Consider the following 15,660-nt stretch of genomic DNA (forward strand, 5'->3'; position numbering starts at 1 on the left):
TTAACCAGAATATGCTCAGAGGAATTAAAGTGAACTTTGTAAATACCAAAGGGTGTGGGAGGGAGGAAGAATCAAATTACATTACAAGTGGAAATGTCATGGGAATATGCTGTTAAGAAATAAATGCTGAAAACATAATGATCATGTGGAATACAATATGTAAATTAACATATTATTATTATTATTATTATATTTTATAATAAGGTATTTCAATTATTTTCACAAAACAATTATTACTGATAGGCTGCTTTAGGTAATGCAAAGTGCTGCCTCAATCAACTTAGTAACATGGTATTCCCTGCAAATTATTAGCTCACATAATCCAAATAGCTGTACAATCTGCTTCTTATTTAATGGTAATTCAAAGGATTTGTAAGACACACTTGGTATTGTGATGGAAATGATTTCTGTGCAAAGCCAACTTCCAACACATAAAAACAACTGTGTATTTACCCTGCTCTACACTCATGGTTTCATTCATCACGATTAAAACAGCTCACCAGTTGTTCTCTCTGGAGTGTTCTCAACCTAGCAGGAATTTGTTGCAAAAAAATTCCTTGTTCAGGAAAAGCAGCTCCTACTATTTTATTTTTAAAGTCTTTTAATTTGTTTGCTTCGTTGTGAATAGAATCTACTGCTTAAAGCATGATGGCAAAGATCAGCAATGTTTTCTTCTCCCAAATTGAGCATGTCTTGTATTTTTTTTTCATCCTGAACATTTCAAACACACCATACAACTCTTCTTTGTGGACAGTTTACCTTATAGTTATTATACAGGCCGTTTTGAATTATGAGTAGGCAATATTCAAATACTCTAAACAACAGACTAAACTAGATTTTATAGTATTTCAAGCATCTATTGCCATTATTTTTTTTAGGTATGTGAACACTGGAGCACAAGCACCAACTAATGCCTCCAGGGGAGTTTTTCCCATATTACATAATAACATATTACCACATCAGAAATCAAAACGGACATCGGACCTACATGGAAATTTCCTAAGGATTAACACTAACGACTTTAGTCACAAATCACAACAAACATAAGTGTAGGTGGGAGGGCTGGGAGATAAAACTTCCTTTTCCACTTGAAATGCAACTAAATGTATTCTTCAACAGTTCATTTCACAGAGGTATTTCCAGAGTTTTTAATGACAAGTCTTATTTGCACACATACAATTTCCGTGTTTCTTTCTGTGGCTTTAAGCCATACTGAAAGAGTGTGTGGGGATGGAGTATAAGTCCATATGGAGATGTAGGATAAGGGGAGCAACAGACGGTTTCCTGAGGAGATGCAAAAAAGCCAAAAATCACATATTTCAGATTAACACTGAGAAAGCCATCACAAGTACCTGGAATAAAGACACAATAATTTGCTTTCTTGGTATTTTATACACAACAGGAACCGGGGCTGTCATTAAAACCAGATGGGATATGCAGCATCTCTCTGAAGGTAACTAAATATGTGTCTCAAAATAGCAGCACTATGGCAAATCCAAATGAGAAACGTCCTGAAATACAGTCCCAAAAGCCCAAAATTCACTTCAGTTTTCAATATGTTGATTATGAATTTAAATAGATCTCAATCTTACAGGCCTGAGATTTCCTTTATCACCTTCACAACCTGGACTGATTGGTTCAGAATTCTTTTTCACCTTTTTTCTTTTTTTCCAACTGCATAAAGCCCATAAAACATTGAAAGAGTACAGTTACCTACAGCTTTAAATGGAATTACAAATGCAGTTTAGCCTAAAGGGAACATGCTGCAGGATCAGCACCTCAGTATGCAAACTCACTGAATCGTTTGTGCAATGACTGATACTATTTCTTCTGTCACTTCTGTACCCCAGGTCTACACCTCCCTCACTTGCGAAGTAGCAATGGAGAAACTTCAGTTCAGAACTGTACCATTAATAGTATTTACTGGGAAAACAGATGAGAAGATAAAGGAAGGGGATGGGAGGGCAAGGCAAAGGGATTTGAAATTGTTGCTTTTCTTACCAATGTTATTGTTTTCTGGGTTTCATTTCCCAGATATTCAAGGCAACAGAATAACTACTTTCTTTCCGCTTAAGGTAATATTGTTTATGTATTTATGCTAATTTCGGTTTGTAAGCTAATACCATGTCCAATAAGCTTTAGCTCTGAGCAGAGAATCGGTGTCAAAAGTTATATCAGAAATTTCCAGTGAGAAAGGGACAGGATAAAAATAAAAGGAAAGCTGAACAGCAAAGTAACATCTCATCTCTTCACAGAGCTTCAGTACTGTTTAGGTTTGGAAAAGCAATATTGGAATAGTTTCCTTATCTACCATTCAGTCTCTCATACTGCCCTAATTTGGGTATCAGATCTTAAGGATCTGTAACAAGGACCTTCAGTTCTCATTCCATCCTTCAGCCTGTGTTTACATTTACCACAGTCCCCAAATGAATAGAACCAATGCTATCTGCATCGTCCTATAACACAAAGAAATGCACTTCTCATAGTCAAAGATATGAGCTTAAGCAAAGGTTCCAATGTACAGGTTTTAAAACAACATGGAAATATTGACTGACACTCTCAAGCTGATAGCAAATTCTAGCAGTAAGAGGTTTAAATTCACAGCCCCAGGAACTACAAATTGCTTTGAAGAATTCCGTGGTGGGAACAAGCACAAAAGTATGGGGAACACAACCTGCTCTGTACTCATCAACAGAACCAAGATCTATGCAGAATGGACAGTGTGAGGCAACTTCAGACTCAATAAATGAACATCCTCACACTCCACTTAGCATTTAATATGATAAGCAAACTTGTAAGAGTTTAACCCAAAGGTTTTTTTAATCAATTAATATCATTCCTTTTAATCATTTGGATTCTGAAGCACCTGATCCAGACCTGGCATTTTTCACTGTGATCAACAAGTGATCAAAAAGATTCCACCCCATTTCAAGAATGGCTTATTGTGACTAATACAGAAATACCTGTAAGAAAAATAAATAGCAGCAATTGCTCTCAGAGTTCAACTTTTCCAGAGAGCACAACTTTATAAGTGGTGATCTTTTTTCCTGTGGCCATTCCCATTCAGAATTCTGGGGAAAGTTATTTTGCCAATTTTTTCTTGAAAATAAGAGTGCTACCTTTCAGAACAGACCTGAGTTTACCAAGTAAGACCATTATATAGCAGAAAATAAAGTATAGAAGGAGACACACAGAAGGATGAATTATGCCTCATTTAAACTTCTGCAAAAAACAATTACAAAAATCAGGAAGCCAGAAAACCACAGAATGAAGACTTACGCCTGAGTTATACTTCATGGACTACATGCTGTTCTTACAAGTAGACACCTCTTTCCCTACACACTAGTGAGCACAGAACCTAACCAGTGCACAGCTACATAAATCTGTGCAATTAAAAGTAAACAAACAAACAAATATATATATATATATATATATATATATATATATATATAAAAGATTTTCTCTACTTCATTCAAGTTAAAGGATTGTATTCACAGGTAGAAGTGCTGTTATTTTTTGTGTCAGAATTTGAAGCACATGAGCTTCCTGCAACACTCAGACTGAGGTGCTCCACATTCCCCATAAAGACAAAAACAGAAATTAAACTTTCAAATATTTACTAATGTTCCCACTGTGTGACCTCCATGGGTTTATGGCATTCAAACCCCATAACTTTTTAAGAGAATGTTCCCCATGAAGACGTTTAAAAGACTTTCAGCTGCCGGCTGGCTGCCAGGTCAAACACTTATCTGAACATTCTTCTGTGTTTCATCACTCTAGAAAGCCAAAAAACCCAGCAAAGACAGCCAACAAGTGCACATGGAAGCTCCTGACTGAGCATGATGGACGTGTACATCTATATCAAACCAAATCAAGGAATGAATCGAGACTTGAACCTCATAGAAGTCCAGAACTCTGCAAGATGGATTTGCAAGCACAATATAACATGTGCAAACTATACTAGGCAACTGGAATTTTAACTCAAAGAGTATCTTCATCTTGCAAAAATTAATAAATATATATATAAAGGAATTTAATGATTTATTTTTTTCTAAACATACATAAAACATAAAATGTAGGGACTCTGTTTTTACTGCAACCAACCTCTGATAGTGTTACATGTCTAAAGCCAGCTATAAATTCCATACTTGAAATTTCTTTTGCTATAAAAGGTGGCTACCGTGTCACAAATATTTAAACAAAAAAGTTCAAGTTTTTGATAAAACTTCAAACAAAACTTCCAGCAAAGACATTCACACTTTCCACTCTACTTCATTTCAACAGTCAACAAAAAAGCCCACAGATGTTTATTTACCAGATAAGTACATACATGAGAAAGTCAGGTTAACTAGAACTTCTATGTCTGCACTTGTCAAACACAATGCTTAGAGGGAGAATCTGAAGACATGCAATGTTACACAATTTAAATCAATCCAATTATTTGACTTACATCAGTAAACTGACACGTCCCGCTATTCTAACCCTTAAAAAGCAAAAACAAGAAGAAAACTCTAAATGGATCAATAGAAGTCAAAACACTTCGTACTGCCCTGACAGACTGGTAGTGCTTATAATGACAGTCAATGCCACGCTACGAGGGAAGGGAAGGGCAGGAAATTGATTATTCAAATACTACTACCACACTTCTAACACTTTATTTAAACAGCAGCTGTAATATTTCTACTCCATATTAATGTTCTATGAAAGTAGCAAATATTTCAAAAGTAAGCAATTCAATTTGAAGATTTATCTGTTTTCTGAAGTGTGAATTAATCCTAAAGAATCCGTAGCTCAGCCTTACACTTGACAGACTGGCCTCTGTGTTCCAGCTATTACATTTTTGCTTTCACTGCATGTAGACAGCTTTTGTCCCCAGAATGGAATTCTCTTTGGTGAAGCTTAGTATACAAACGCAAGCAAAACACTTCCTATGGTCTGTAAGTTTGTAGACCAAGAGGGCTGGACAGAGAATAAAAGAGAATTAAAGAACAGTAATGTGTTGGTTCACCCCCAACAAAGCAGTAGAGTTGGCACCTACAATCCTGGTAGGGCTTTGGTATCGTATAGCGAAGGTTAGCTTACAGCATCTCTCCCAAAGTGTGATGTTATGAAGTGGCAACAAAAACATTACACATCATCTAAGCAATTTGTTCAGTTTTTTTAGGAACATGGGACTGAATGCATAATCCCACTTATCACCTGTTCACACAGTAAAGAATCAAAATCGTTTCACACACTGATTATCACTGTTCTCATTTTCTCCCTTCCTTCTACATTGGAGGAAGTAAAGGTTTCCTGGCACCATCCACCAACTTAACAAGGTACTGACAGACTTTGGCTATAAACAGCAAACCTTTTTTCATCATTTTCTCAGAATTAAGAGGTAACTGCTTTAGATAAGTGGTCATAAGCATGATTGCATCTCTGTGCAATCATTAATGCAATTGTTTAATGAGCAGTTTCATTTAGGTAACAGGTTCATTAAGGTTACAGGTTCACAAGCTGAGGTTTTGGAGTCTAAATTGGCCCCACTGAAAATAATCATAAAATCATGAAGATTGAAAAAGACCGTGCCCATTAACCACGTCAAGTAGAAGTCCATCCTGCCTGAATTAATCTTTAACTTTGACTAACTTAGCCACTAACCTTTCACCTGAGCAGATCAGACTTTTCCAGAGCTGACTAATACCCAGGATGTGCTACAAGAAGCATAAGTTTAAAACCACAGAATATTTAGGAATATAGAAGACCAAAAGGTAGGCTCTGGTTAAACTGGCAATTCCTTCAATCTCCTCCTGCTTTACTTTGTGCACCCCTCTGCAAGTTCTCAATATACAGAATCATGATAGAAATTGACTACAAATATAAATCCATAATTTTAGGAATAAAATTGTTAGCTTTTTTCTCAAGTTTTTCGAACATCTTAATAACATGGAAATTTGGAAAAACACCATGGAGCAACATAGAACATATTAAACTACAGCAGTTATATTCAATCCTAGCATTCCATAAACAAGAGAATTAAAAATAATTATTATATGTCTGTCTTGCTAGACCATTGATTCTTCAGACACACATCCATGCTTCAAGTGAGGGGGAAAAAATATGGTATTTCTATCTTTCCAGATATACAAAATTTATCTGCATGTGGTTCCATGCAGATGCTGAATTAATTAAGGGGAAGTAACAAGAAAAGCAATACATTTGGAATGCAGCTGAGAAAATCATTAACACTTCTCTTTTTTTTTCCTGATTTGTAAAATCTAGTGCATTTGAACTATGCAAATTATCAACAAAAACTGAAACTAATGTTAGGTTTGACATAATTGCTTTGTTGAATTTCTAGTCTTGAAATTTCACATTCTGCTAAGGATTCTTATTTCAGGAAGTAAAACTCCATCTTGCTTGTTCAAGCCTGAAGGTGAGTATCTTGCGGCCTGGGTGAAGAAACCACTACTACTTCTTTGAAAACAAGTGCCTGTTGTTTAAAAACAAGACACACTAACTCAACGATTCTCAACTGTTACACCTTTTTACTGGAAGTAGAAGGTTTGTATAGGTTATTATGAGCAGCAACAGCACATAGCAGTTCTTTTCAAACCATCTACGTAATGGAATTCTCCAACCCTCAGAGTCACCATCTCCTCAGAATTGCTAATACTCACTACAGGATAATTCTACTGGGATGCCCAAGTCTACAAATAATTGCAGAGCTGGACAGAAGACAGAAGTGTGATAGAAGACGGAAGTGTGGTGAAGTCATGGAATGAGGATGATAAACTAGAAAGCATTTGCAGGAGAACCTAAGTTTATCCTCATAACTACAGACAAAACATGCCTCATCTTAGTTAGCAAGCGGCACACACTTTTTTACTTGTCTAGTCAGTTATTCCGGTTTAATGTCCCATTTAAACTATCCAGCAGAACTCACCAGGACTACCAAACTATTTCTATTCATGCCAGCCTCAATTCCTGTAAACAGCATCAACTCAATGGCAAAGCACAGTCTGATACACCGCAGTTTGCAATCCAATACACTAAAAAATGTTAGATTTTCTTAGCACATTAGGATGTAAACTGCAATGGCGCAGGAGATCCCACACTTCAAATTCAGCTCCTCCTGCCATAAAAGAAAGGTAGGACAGATAGGAAGGGTGTTATCAGTCACCTCACTCTAAAATTTCTCATTTGAATAAACATCTTAGGAGAAAATGAAGCAACCCTCTGATATGTATTTTGGAAAAGAAAAACAAGGTAGGTGTTGTTGAACTTATTTTACCTTTTTCTCCTGCAGAAATAAAGGTCAACATTACTTTCTTTACTGCTCTGCCTGATACATCTGACCTTTCAGAAACAAGGACAAGAACTGTGTGTGAGATCCACAGAAAGCCAAGCTTCTCTTTCTGGTGCAGTTGTTGTTTTGAATCCCCAATGGGATCCTAGCCCTAGCCTAAGATCATTCCTTGGAGTCAACAAGCAAAAGTGTTGTGAAATCAGGTGGCACTTGTTTAAATATGCATCAGGGATTTTAAAAAGGATAATAATAATGGTAGAAACAGATTTTAAACAAATACTTCAGGTCCACTTCATTCACTTTTCACTTTATTTTGCTGAGTACCTCCCATAATTAGTTACTGTTTAACATCTGTAGATAAAAATAGTCCATCAGAAGTAGTAAGGAAATTCTGCCCTCGGATTCACATCTTGCAAGAAGTTGCTTTTAAAGATCACTTAAAAAGTTAATCTCAAAAGTCATCCTTTCAACCAGAGGGGAGAAAAAACAAGGCTGTCAAAACTTGGCAGGAAATCATGGAAAAACAGCACACATTCACTCTATGCAAACACACTGAGTCGCAAATAGTTATCTATGCTAATTTAGGACTCAACCCCTTTCCACACCCATCTAAAAAACATCCCTGGTAAACATGCAAGTCTCTAATGCTCCACAAGGTCAACAAATTCAAGCAGTAAGAACAGTATTGAGATGATACCTATGGTAATGAAATCCACCCTCAAAAACTCCACCTTCAAGGTGATGGCAAAATCTACCTATTCCTTGGTGTGCGTAAGGCAGCAGCATAAGAGAGCCACTGGAATTCATTCTGGAATTATTTGATGTTAGGCAACGTCACTCAGAAGCATACTTAGAAAGGTCAATTCACTGAAATGCGGTAAGACTGTCAAATATAAAAAGAACTTTCCTGAACTTCCAAGTTAACCTCCAGCAACTAAGATGATGATTGTCAAAGTGATTCACACAGCAGATGACTTCATGGAGTTTAAAAATTAATTCTGAATCAGACAAACTAATTTAAAAGGCCACATACATCAGAAATACAGTGGCTTAAAAGTGTGACTGTCTGGAAACTCTTCAGTCAGCTTTCTCAAGGCCCTGATGAGCTCTAAGCAGTTCTGAAAGACAGCACATCATAATGAAAAGATTGCAATGTCCATAGATTGGTTTGTCAGAGTTTGCTTTCACACACTTTAGGTGGGCCTAAAGGTCCTATGAATTCTTCTTTTTTTTCTGTTTTAACTGGATGCACACTTTGCACCATTAAAAATGTTTGTCATGCCGTTTGTCATGTCTAAATGCCAATAACCTTTTACAGTGCTTTAAGAAATGGGAGGAGGGAAAACATTCTGACCTTTTATTATTATTATTTTTTCTTTCTCTAGACACTGATTCCTGAACGTGGATCAATTTGCTGTTTCAAATGATTGGATGTTTGTCTGCTGACAAGCTCTGTATTGAATGCCCAGTAAAGGCAAAATGAAGACCGAGCTTCTGGCATGTTTGCTGAACTCAAAACAAGAGAGCTTTCAGACCAGAGCAGTGAAGCTTAACAAATACCTGCTGCTAAAGGTTTCCTACTTTCATGTTGTTTTTAGTATATTTTAAAAGTTTTTCCTCCCCAGTACGTTTTAGCTCACACAAGGAAAGACAGCAAATTTCAGAATTTCTGTTCCTTGTTCCTTAATTAAAAATAACAATTTTACAGACAATCATCATCCTACCTTAAGGATAGGATCAGCTGTTGGCATCAGCTAAGACAGTATCAGCAGAGCAGCTGATGAAAATACCTGAGACATTTTTCATAATATAAACCTGTGAAAATATATTTGTCTTTCGGTAAACACATATACATATATCAGAATCACTAGCAACAAAGCACAAATGCCTTTCAGTGCTTTTTCCTAGATAGTACATGCTAACATAAAACAGATATTCAAGTAAAATGGCATCCAATGTCATGGTTTAGGTTTGGCTTTACCCTGAAGAGTGACTGGAAGGCCTAAACATACAAAAGAAACACAATTTATTTATTTGTTTTGGCTTCAACTCCAAAGAGCACAGTCTGACACTGCTAATTTTTACTCCTACTAATTTATTATAAATCTCAATACAAAACAGCTAAGAACTTGCTAGAGAAACAAGACAGAACAATGACAGAAATCTATTCAATTCTTAACTATTTTTGTCTGTATCAGCTACAATCCAGATAGCAAGCAGAAGAGATGATAAGAACAGGGAGATTCTTGCAGAAGAAATTAAGTGACATAATCTGGATACCATTAGGAAAGGAAGAGCTGGGTGAAGCTTCTTGCATTATTTATGTCTTCACAGTGTAAAATAAAATAAATAAATAAAGACACTTGTTCATTAAAAACTTAGTTTTTGCACTTATATGTGTGAGTCTAGCTTACCTAAAAGTATAGAAACTTGTAAATAAAACACAAGGGAGCTTCTGTGCAAAACTCTCATTGTATTCTCTAATTGCATATTAGGCAGAAACTCTGTACACTGCAATACATCTTTATGAGGCAAGACTTGATACTACCATTCATTATTTAATACTGAGGAATGCAAAGTCAGTAAGATGAAAAACTCTCCTGTGTCAGATTGAGCTGTATCAAGTGTTCTTTATAGTGTTAAGGGATAATGATTTCAGTGCTAAGACGCCTCTTTCTGTGCAAATTTCAGTCACACAAAAAATGAGTGCTTGGCTGAATCACACATCATGGAAGCTAATATTCATGTTCCATTAATCAGTAATATAACCTTTGTAACACTGTGGATCGCATGCTGCCATGTACATTTCAAAATAGGGGAAGAAATAACACTGATAATAGTTGCTAGCAATTTTTTTTTTTAATTACAAACTGCATTTGGCAGCAGATCTCTGAAAATTTGAGTAAACTCTTCATAGCATAAATTCTTCATGTTCAAAGTTTAAAAAGCAAAAAAATCAAGTTGTATTTGATTTGAGGAAGAAGCCAGCCTGCTAACTGAAGGAAATTAGAAGAACAGCTTAAAAGATGAGCATTCCTATTCTAGCTTGGGCGTGGTAGATTAATGAGTAGATTAATATTGGTAACTTGCAACAAGGTAGAAACAGTACATTAGATGTTTTATGCATCTACAAACACATTTTTGTCAAAGACGAGCTTTACTTCTATCAAATAATTAAACATTTGTAAATAACTATTAAGAAATCATAACAATTAGAAACCAAAGATGAAAATTAAAAGGGGGAAAAAAAAAATAGTACAGCTGGATGAAATACTAAATGGATGAAAAATGAATATGACAAATGCTATCACAGTTCTGCTCATACTGAGTACTATTAGCTATGCACCTCGGACCTTCAACTCTGGTTTCACTTAAGAAGAAGTTCACAGAGCCATCAACTCAGTTCCAATATTTGCTACAGGTTTTTAAAAAAATCCCCCATGCTTCCTTCTTGAAAAAAAGTAGGAAAAACAAGGGACATTTTGTCAGGAGAAGCTTTATTCAGGAGGTAATATTAGCATGCATTTCTAACACAGTGCTTGAAACAGAAATGTGTTTTAAAATCTTTAGATGGTATTTCTCTACAAAACTTGTGAAGTTTGAGTAGCACTGGAAACTGAATTAAACTTCTCAGCAGCATTCACAGTCATTGATTTTCTTAAAGAAGGTGAAGGCAGAAGGAGTCAGAGAGAGCAGGATTCTTCAATACAAAGCTGTCTTTGACAATAAAAAAAACCCATCGAGCTCATTGGGACATGTTAAAGATATGAACAAATTCTAGGCCACTGCTCTAGGGAGATCAAAAATTGAGAGTTACGCTATAAAAGCACAGAGTATCAGACATGTTCTGTTAGGCTTGTATTTGATTCCTGTCAGTTTACCTTTTACTCTTATAAGCTTCTTTGATGAACACAACAATCCATCAGCCAATGCTTGCCTTAGAAGCTAGAAATCCCTTCTTTGAAGATCCAAGTGAAATAAATCAGCTGTCAAGCTTCATGAACTCTTTTTTTCTTTTTCTTTTCTTTTTTTTTCTTTTTTTTTTTTAAACAGTTTTAAATGCCTGTTTAATGTCTAAACAATAAAATGTCTTTTCTTCATTTAGGCTAAAAACAAAAGTCTTCCTTGTCATCAGTCACCTCATTTTAAATGCAAAATGTATTTCTTTAAAAAAATAAAATCTAAGATATACAGCTGAGATACTGTAGATTTAGTTTAAACACATAAAATATGTACAAGCTAACTTTAGAAGCCAAGAAATAATTCAAAGAATGCCAAAAAAAAAGTTCATACATATGAGTCTTTTCAGTATCTGTGTATTTAACAAGTCAGAAAAAAGAGAAATCAGAAGTCAAAGTACTGTATTGAGTTAATTAAAATACAGTGCTTCATGGCCCTAGACAAAAATGTCCTTCTACTTTTTTTTCCCGAATGTTTTAAAAATCAACAGAGGAATAAAATTCACACACTAAATTACTAAATTCTAAATCTAAATTGTACCCTATCAATTTCCGAATGTGTATGCAGTATTACGTACCACTGTTTTAGAAATCAGAGTAAATATTTAATGTAAACATAAAACAATTTTTAATTTTCAAATTTAAGCTCATCAGAAAGTGAGCAAATATGGTTTTGTTTCCCCTCAACATTATGTAGACTCTTTTTTTTTTTTTTAATTTAAAAATCCTATGTTCCCTATTATACTGCCAAATTACTTATTTTTAAAAGCAGTTCTTTAACAACCAGCTCCCAACAAAACAAACCAACTTGTTTTAAGAGAGCCGTGGGAGGAACAAGGTACCCAACACTCACAATATGGAACAGGGGCATTTTGAAGATGGATCGGTATCTAGGCTTCTCACCAATGGAAGTTGGAGCACTCCAGCTACCCAAAAGCATTGCAGTAACTACAGCAATGCCCTGGAACAAAGAGCAGTGGGATTTCTGAATGCCAGACTCAGGACTAGTTCTTCTGTCTGCTGAAGAATTATTTTGAAGATATTAAAGAGACTTACTTTCGAGACAAGCTGAGCTGTTCAGTTCTGTGAGTGCCGAAGTTCTGGGTGTGCAGAGACAGACCATTAAGCAGCTAGTAAATTTTACTGGCAAAAACTCAGACAACTATATACTTAGGAATGCACAAGTTGTAAAGAACATATTCCTGTTTTTAGATCCTTAAACACTTCCTCCATCTTACTAGGTACTTAAGTGTTTCTTGCAGACCCAGGCTAGCTCATGGGAAACTTGCATACCTTTCAGTATCCCAAAGAAAACTGCAAATTAGAAACAGCAGCAGGATTGAAAAGATTCACAGCTGACTCAGTTGACAAACTCATGTTGAATTCTTCAGACTACAAAGAACTGAGCTAAATCATGAAGACACAGGTTTGTGGATTTTTTTTTGTAAAAGGACTTTCCTAGTAATTTTGCAAACTTCCCACTTATTGAGACCTTTCAATTTTTTATTTTTTTTTTAATGCGCACCATTAAATAGTACATTGTATCACTGTAACGATAATATAAGAAACATATAAGAAGTTATGAAGTATTGCAGGAGATACTTACCTATATTAATTTCATCATCTGTTTCAGCATCTCCAATACACTCAAACTGGAAATCTTGTAAGGACTGTGAAAACTTTTGCACTGCCATGGATAAATCTAACATTCAAGAAAAAGAAAAAGAAAAAAAAGAAAACGAGGGTTATTCCACCACTGGAGCAATGCTTCCTGTATCTTGTTCACAAACTTTCCTTTCTAGTAACACTTTCTTCATAGTAACTTCATTTAAAAATTCCTAACAATATTTAAAATCAAACTACTTGACACATCCCAGAAACCTGCTAGATGCCAGATTTTGTAGACAAACACATATATTTTGTTAATAAATGAAGAACTATGATACAGCAGAATATCATGGTAACCACATAAACCTGTTCTTTCCTTCTTTAGGTGTACTAATTGCAAACGTGGAGATGAATGTGGTAACAAACACAGTAAATACTTGAAAATGTTAACAGCCCAGATGAGCCCAGAAAAGCAGCAATAATTATCCATGTCCTTGAGGTCATATATATGTTACCTGTTTAGAAGCTAGAAAAATTTACAATTACAGAGTGATATCCACTAAATCTAATCTAAAGACATGGTGGGGTTAAGATAAAAGCAAAAGACTGACTCTGTTCTAAAAGCACTATATATTCCTCTTAGGAAATCTTCCAAAGCTGCCTGAATATGGTCCTGGGAACCCTGCTCTGAGTGTCCCTGTTAGATCAGGGCTTGGGCCAGATGGAGCCAGAAGTCCTTATCAACCGTAGTGCACTGGTCTCAGAAAGCAGCAATGTACTCCTTTAGCTGCACCAATACCCTCAAAGATGAGGCAAAACTGGAAGAGTATATTTTATTCTTGAGTGAATAAAATCTAGTGTATAAATGTAGATATTGGCCTAATGTCTGAAATCAAGACATACACATACACACACGGACTGCTCAGATTTAAATATTTCCAACATTAAAAGAACACGCCACTATCCTAAACAAAATAACAGCTGAAAACCTTTCTAAATCCTTTCAAATCAGAATCCACGCAATAAGATGACTGCCAAGATTGTTCTGTAATTGGAGGTAACTATTATCAAAGGTCACAGTTCCTATCAGGATTTTGCCCTGCCCCTGTATTTGCTCTGTGTCTGCTGACACTGGCTGGCAGACATCAGTGAACCAAAAACCATACTCTGACCTAAGGCTTCTATTAAACAATTTCACATGCAGTTTCCTGTGTGGAAGAAATGCACCTGGGGGTGTTGATTGACACTTGGCTAGATACAGGTTAGCAGTGTGCCCAGGCATCCAAGAATGCCAATGACATTCTAGCCTGTACCAGAAATAGTGCAACCAGCGGGAGCAAAGATGTGATTGTGATGGCCCTCCTGTACTCAGCACTGGTGAGGCCGACCCCGAGTACTGTGTTCAGTTTTAGGCCTCACTACAAGAAAGACATTGAGGCCCTGGAGCATGTCCAGAGAAGGGCAACAAAGCTGGTGAGGGGTCTGGAGAACAAGTCTTATGGGAAGTGGCTGAGGGAGCTGGGATTGTCCAGTCTGGAGAACAGGATGTTCAAGTGACACCTTGTAGCTCTCTACAATGACCTGAAAGGAGGCTGTGGTGAGGTTGGGGTCAGCATCTTCTTCCACATAACTGGCAATAGGACTAGAGGGAATGGCCTGAAATTGCACCAAAGGAAGTTCAGGTTGGATGTTAGGAAAAAAATTATTCTCTGAAAGAGGGGTAATGAAGTGGAATGGGCAGCCCAGAGTGGTACTGAAGTCACCACCCCTGAAGTTTTCAGGAAATGTTCAGAAGTGGTACTAAAGGACATGGTCTAGTAGGAATACCAGTGATATGTGAACAGATGGACTGGATGATCTTTGAGATCGTTTCAACCACGGTGATTCTATAAGTCAACAGAGTGCATCAGTCCGTGTACGATTATATCAGATAAATAGCTAGTGAATAGAAATGGATAAAAAAGATCTGTATCTTACTGATAAACAGAACAGAATAAAGAATTCTCACCCATTATAAGGGCAAGTGTTCCCTCTCCTTCAACCTACGTCTGCTACCTCCCTGAATAATTAAAATTGCTAAAAGATTAGAAATAATTGGACATAAAATTAGCAAAGAAGCTTTTAAATATTTAAATATTTTAAATATCTGTCCTAGTTGATTGCTTCTTTGAAAAATCTATAAAACATCCTTCCTTTAAAAGAAAATTGTGAACTGTAACAGTAAGAATTGCTTAGTAATTAATCTACAATATTTGAAAGTCAAAGCACAGCAAATTCAATACATATTTCCTTTACATGCATATATCCAACTGTATTTTGAAGATTTAATCATTACTGAGCATGGAATAAAAAAAAGAATTTTTGTATTCTCTTTAGATTAAAATATTTTGCCTCAATAAAGTTTCCTTAAATCTGCATTCCATCATTTTCTCTATCAATCCTGTTTTTATTCATGACAGACACTGCCCTTCATGTACTCACACTGGTAACAGAATTAGTCATCATGCAAATTCACCTATAGTTTCCTGACATCTTAGCAAAATATACCATGTTTTCCATTTAAAGCCATGCAGAATCAAATTACTGCATCCTCACTGAACATTTCCTACTGTACATGAAAACTTTATTATTCATTACATTAAGAATTCAGAAGCTAAACACAAAATGTTTCCTACTGTTACTATAGAAGAAAACAAAATAAATCTTTCTGAAGAGCTTAGGCATTCAGTGTTTTATGCAAATACAGCATCTCTGATATCCAAGTAATTTACCATTCTACAGACGTTAGACCTAAACTTT

The 15,660-nt window shown here is 35.9% G+C and overlaps 1 protein-coding gene and 1 long non-coding RNA gene across 2 annotated transcripts in view; one reads left to right on the forward strand and one right to left on the reverse strand.

The window, feature by feature from the left end:
• The window catches only part of ARHGAP42 (Rho GTPase activating protein 42), a 144,635-nt gene that overhangs the window by 97,897 nt on the left and 31,078 nt on the right, over positions 1-15,660 (reverse strand). The window contains exon 2 of the mRNA XM_015852280.2: positions 12,860-12,955. Coding sequence (XP_015707766.1) covers positions 12,860-12,955 — 96 coding nt within the window. The remainder of the gene's footprint in view (positions 1-12,859; positions 12,956-15,660) is intronic.
• LOC107308411 lies at positions 5,539-9,675 on the forward strand. The gene is made up of 2 exons (XR_004305983.1): positions 5,539-5,756; positions 6,386-9,675. It is a non-coding gene; the product is annotated as an uncharacterized LOC107308411 (long non-coding RNA).

Source organism: Coturnix japonica, chromosome 1 (assembly GCF_001577835.2).
Source record: "Coturnix japonica isolate 7356 chromosome 1, Coturnix japonica 2.1, whole genome shotgun sequence".
Lineage (NCBI taxonomy): Eukaryota > Metazoa > Chordata > Aves > Galliformes > Phasianidae > Coturnix > Coturnix japonica.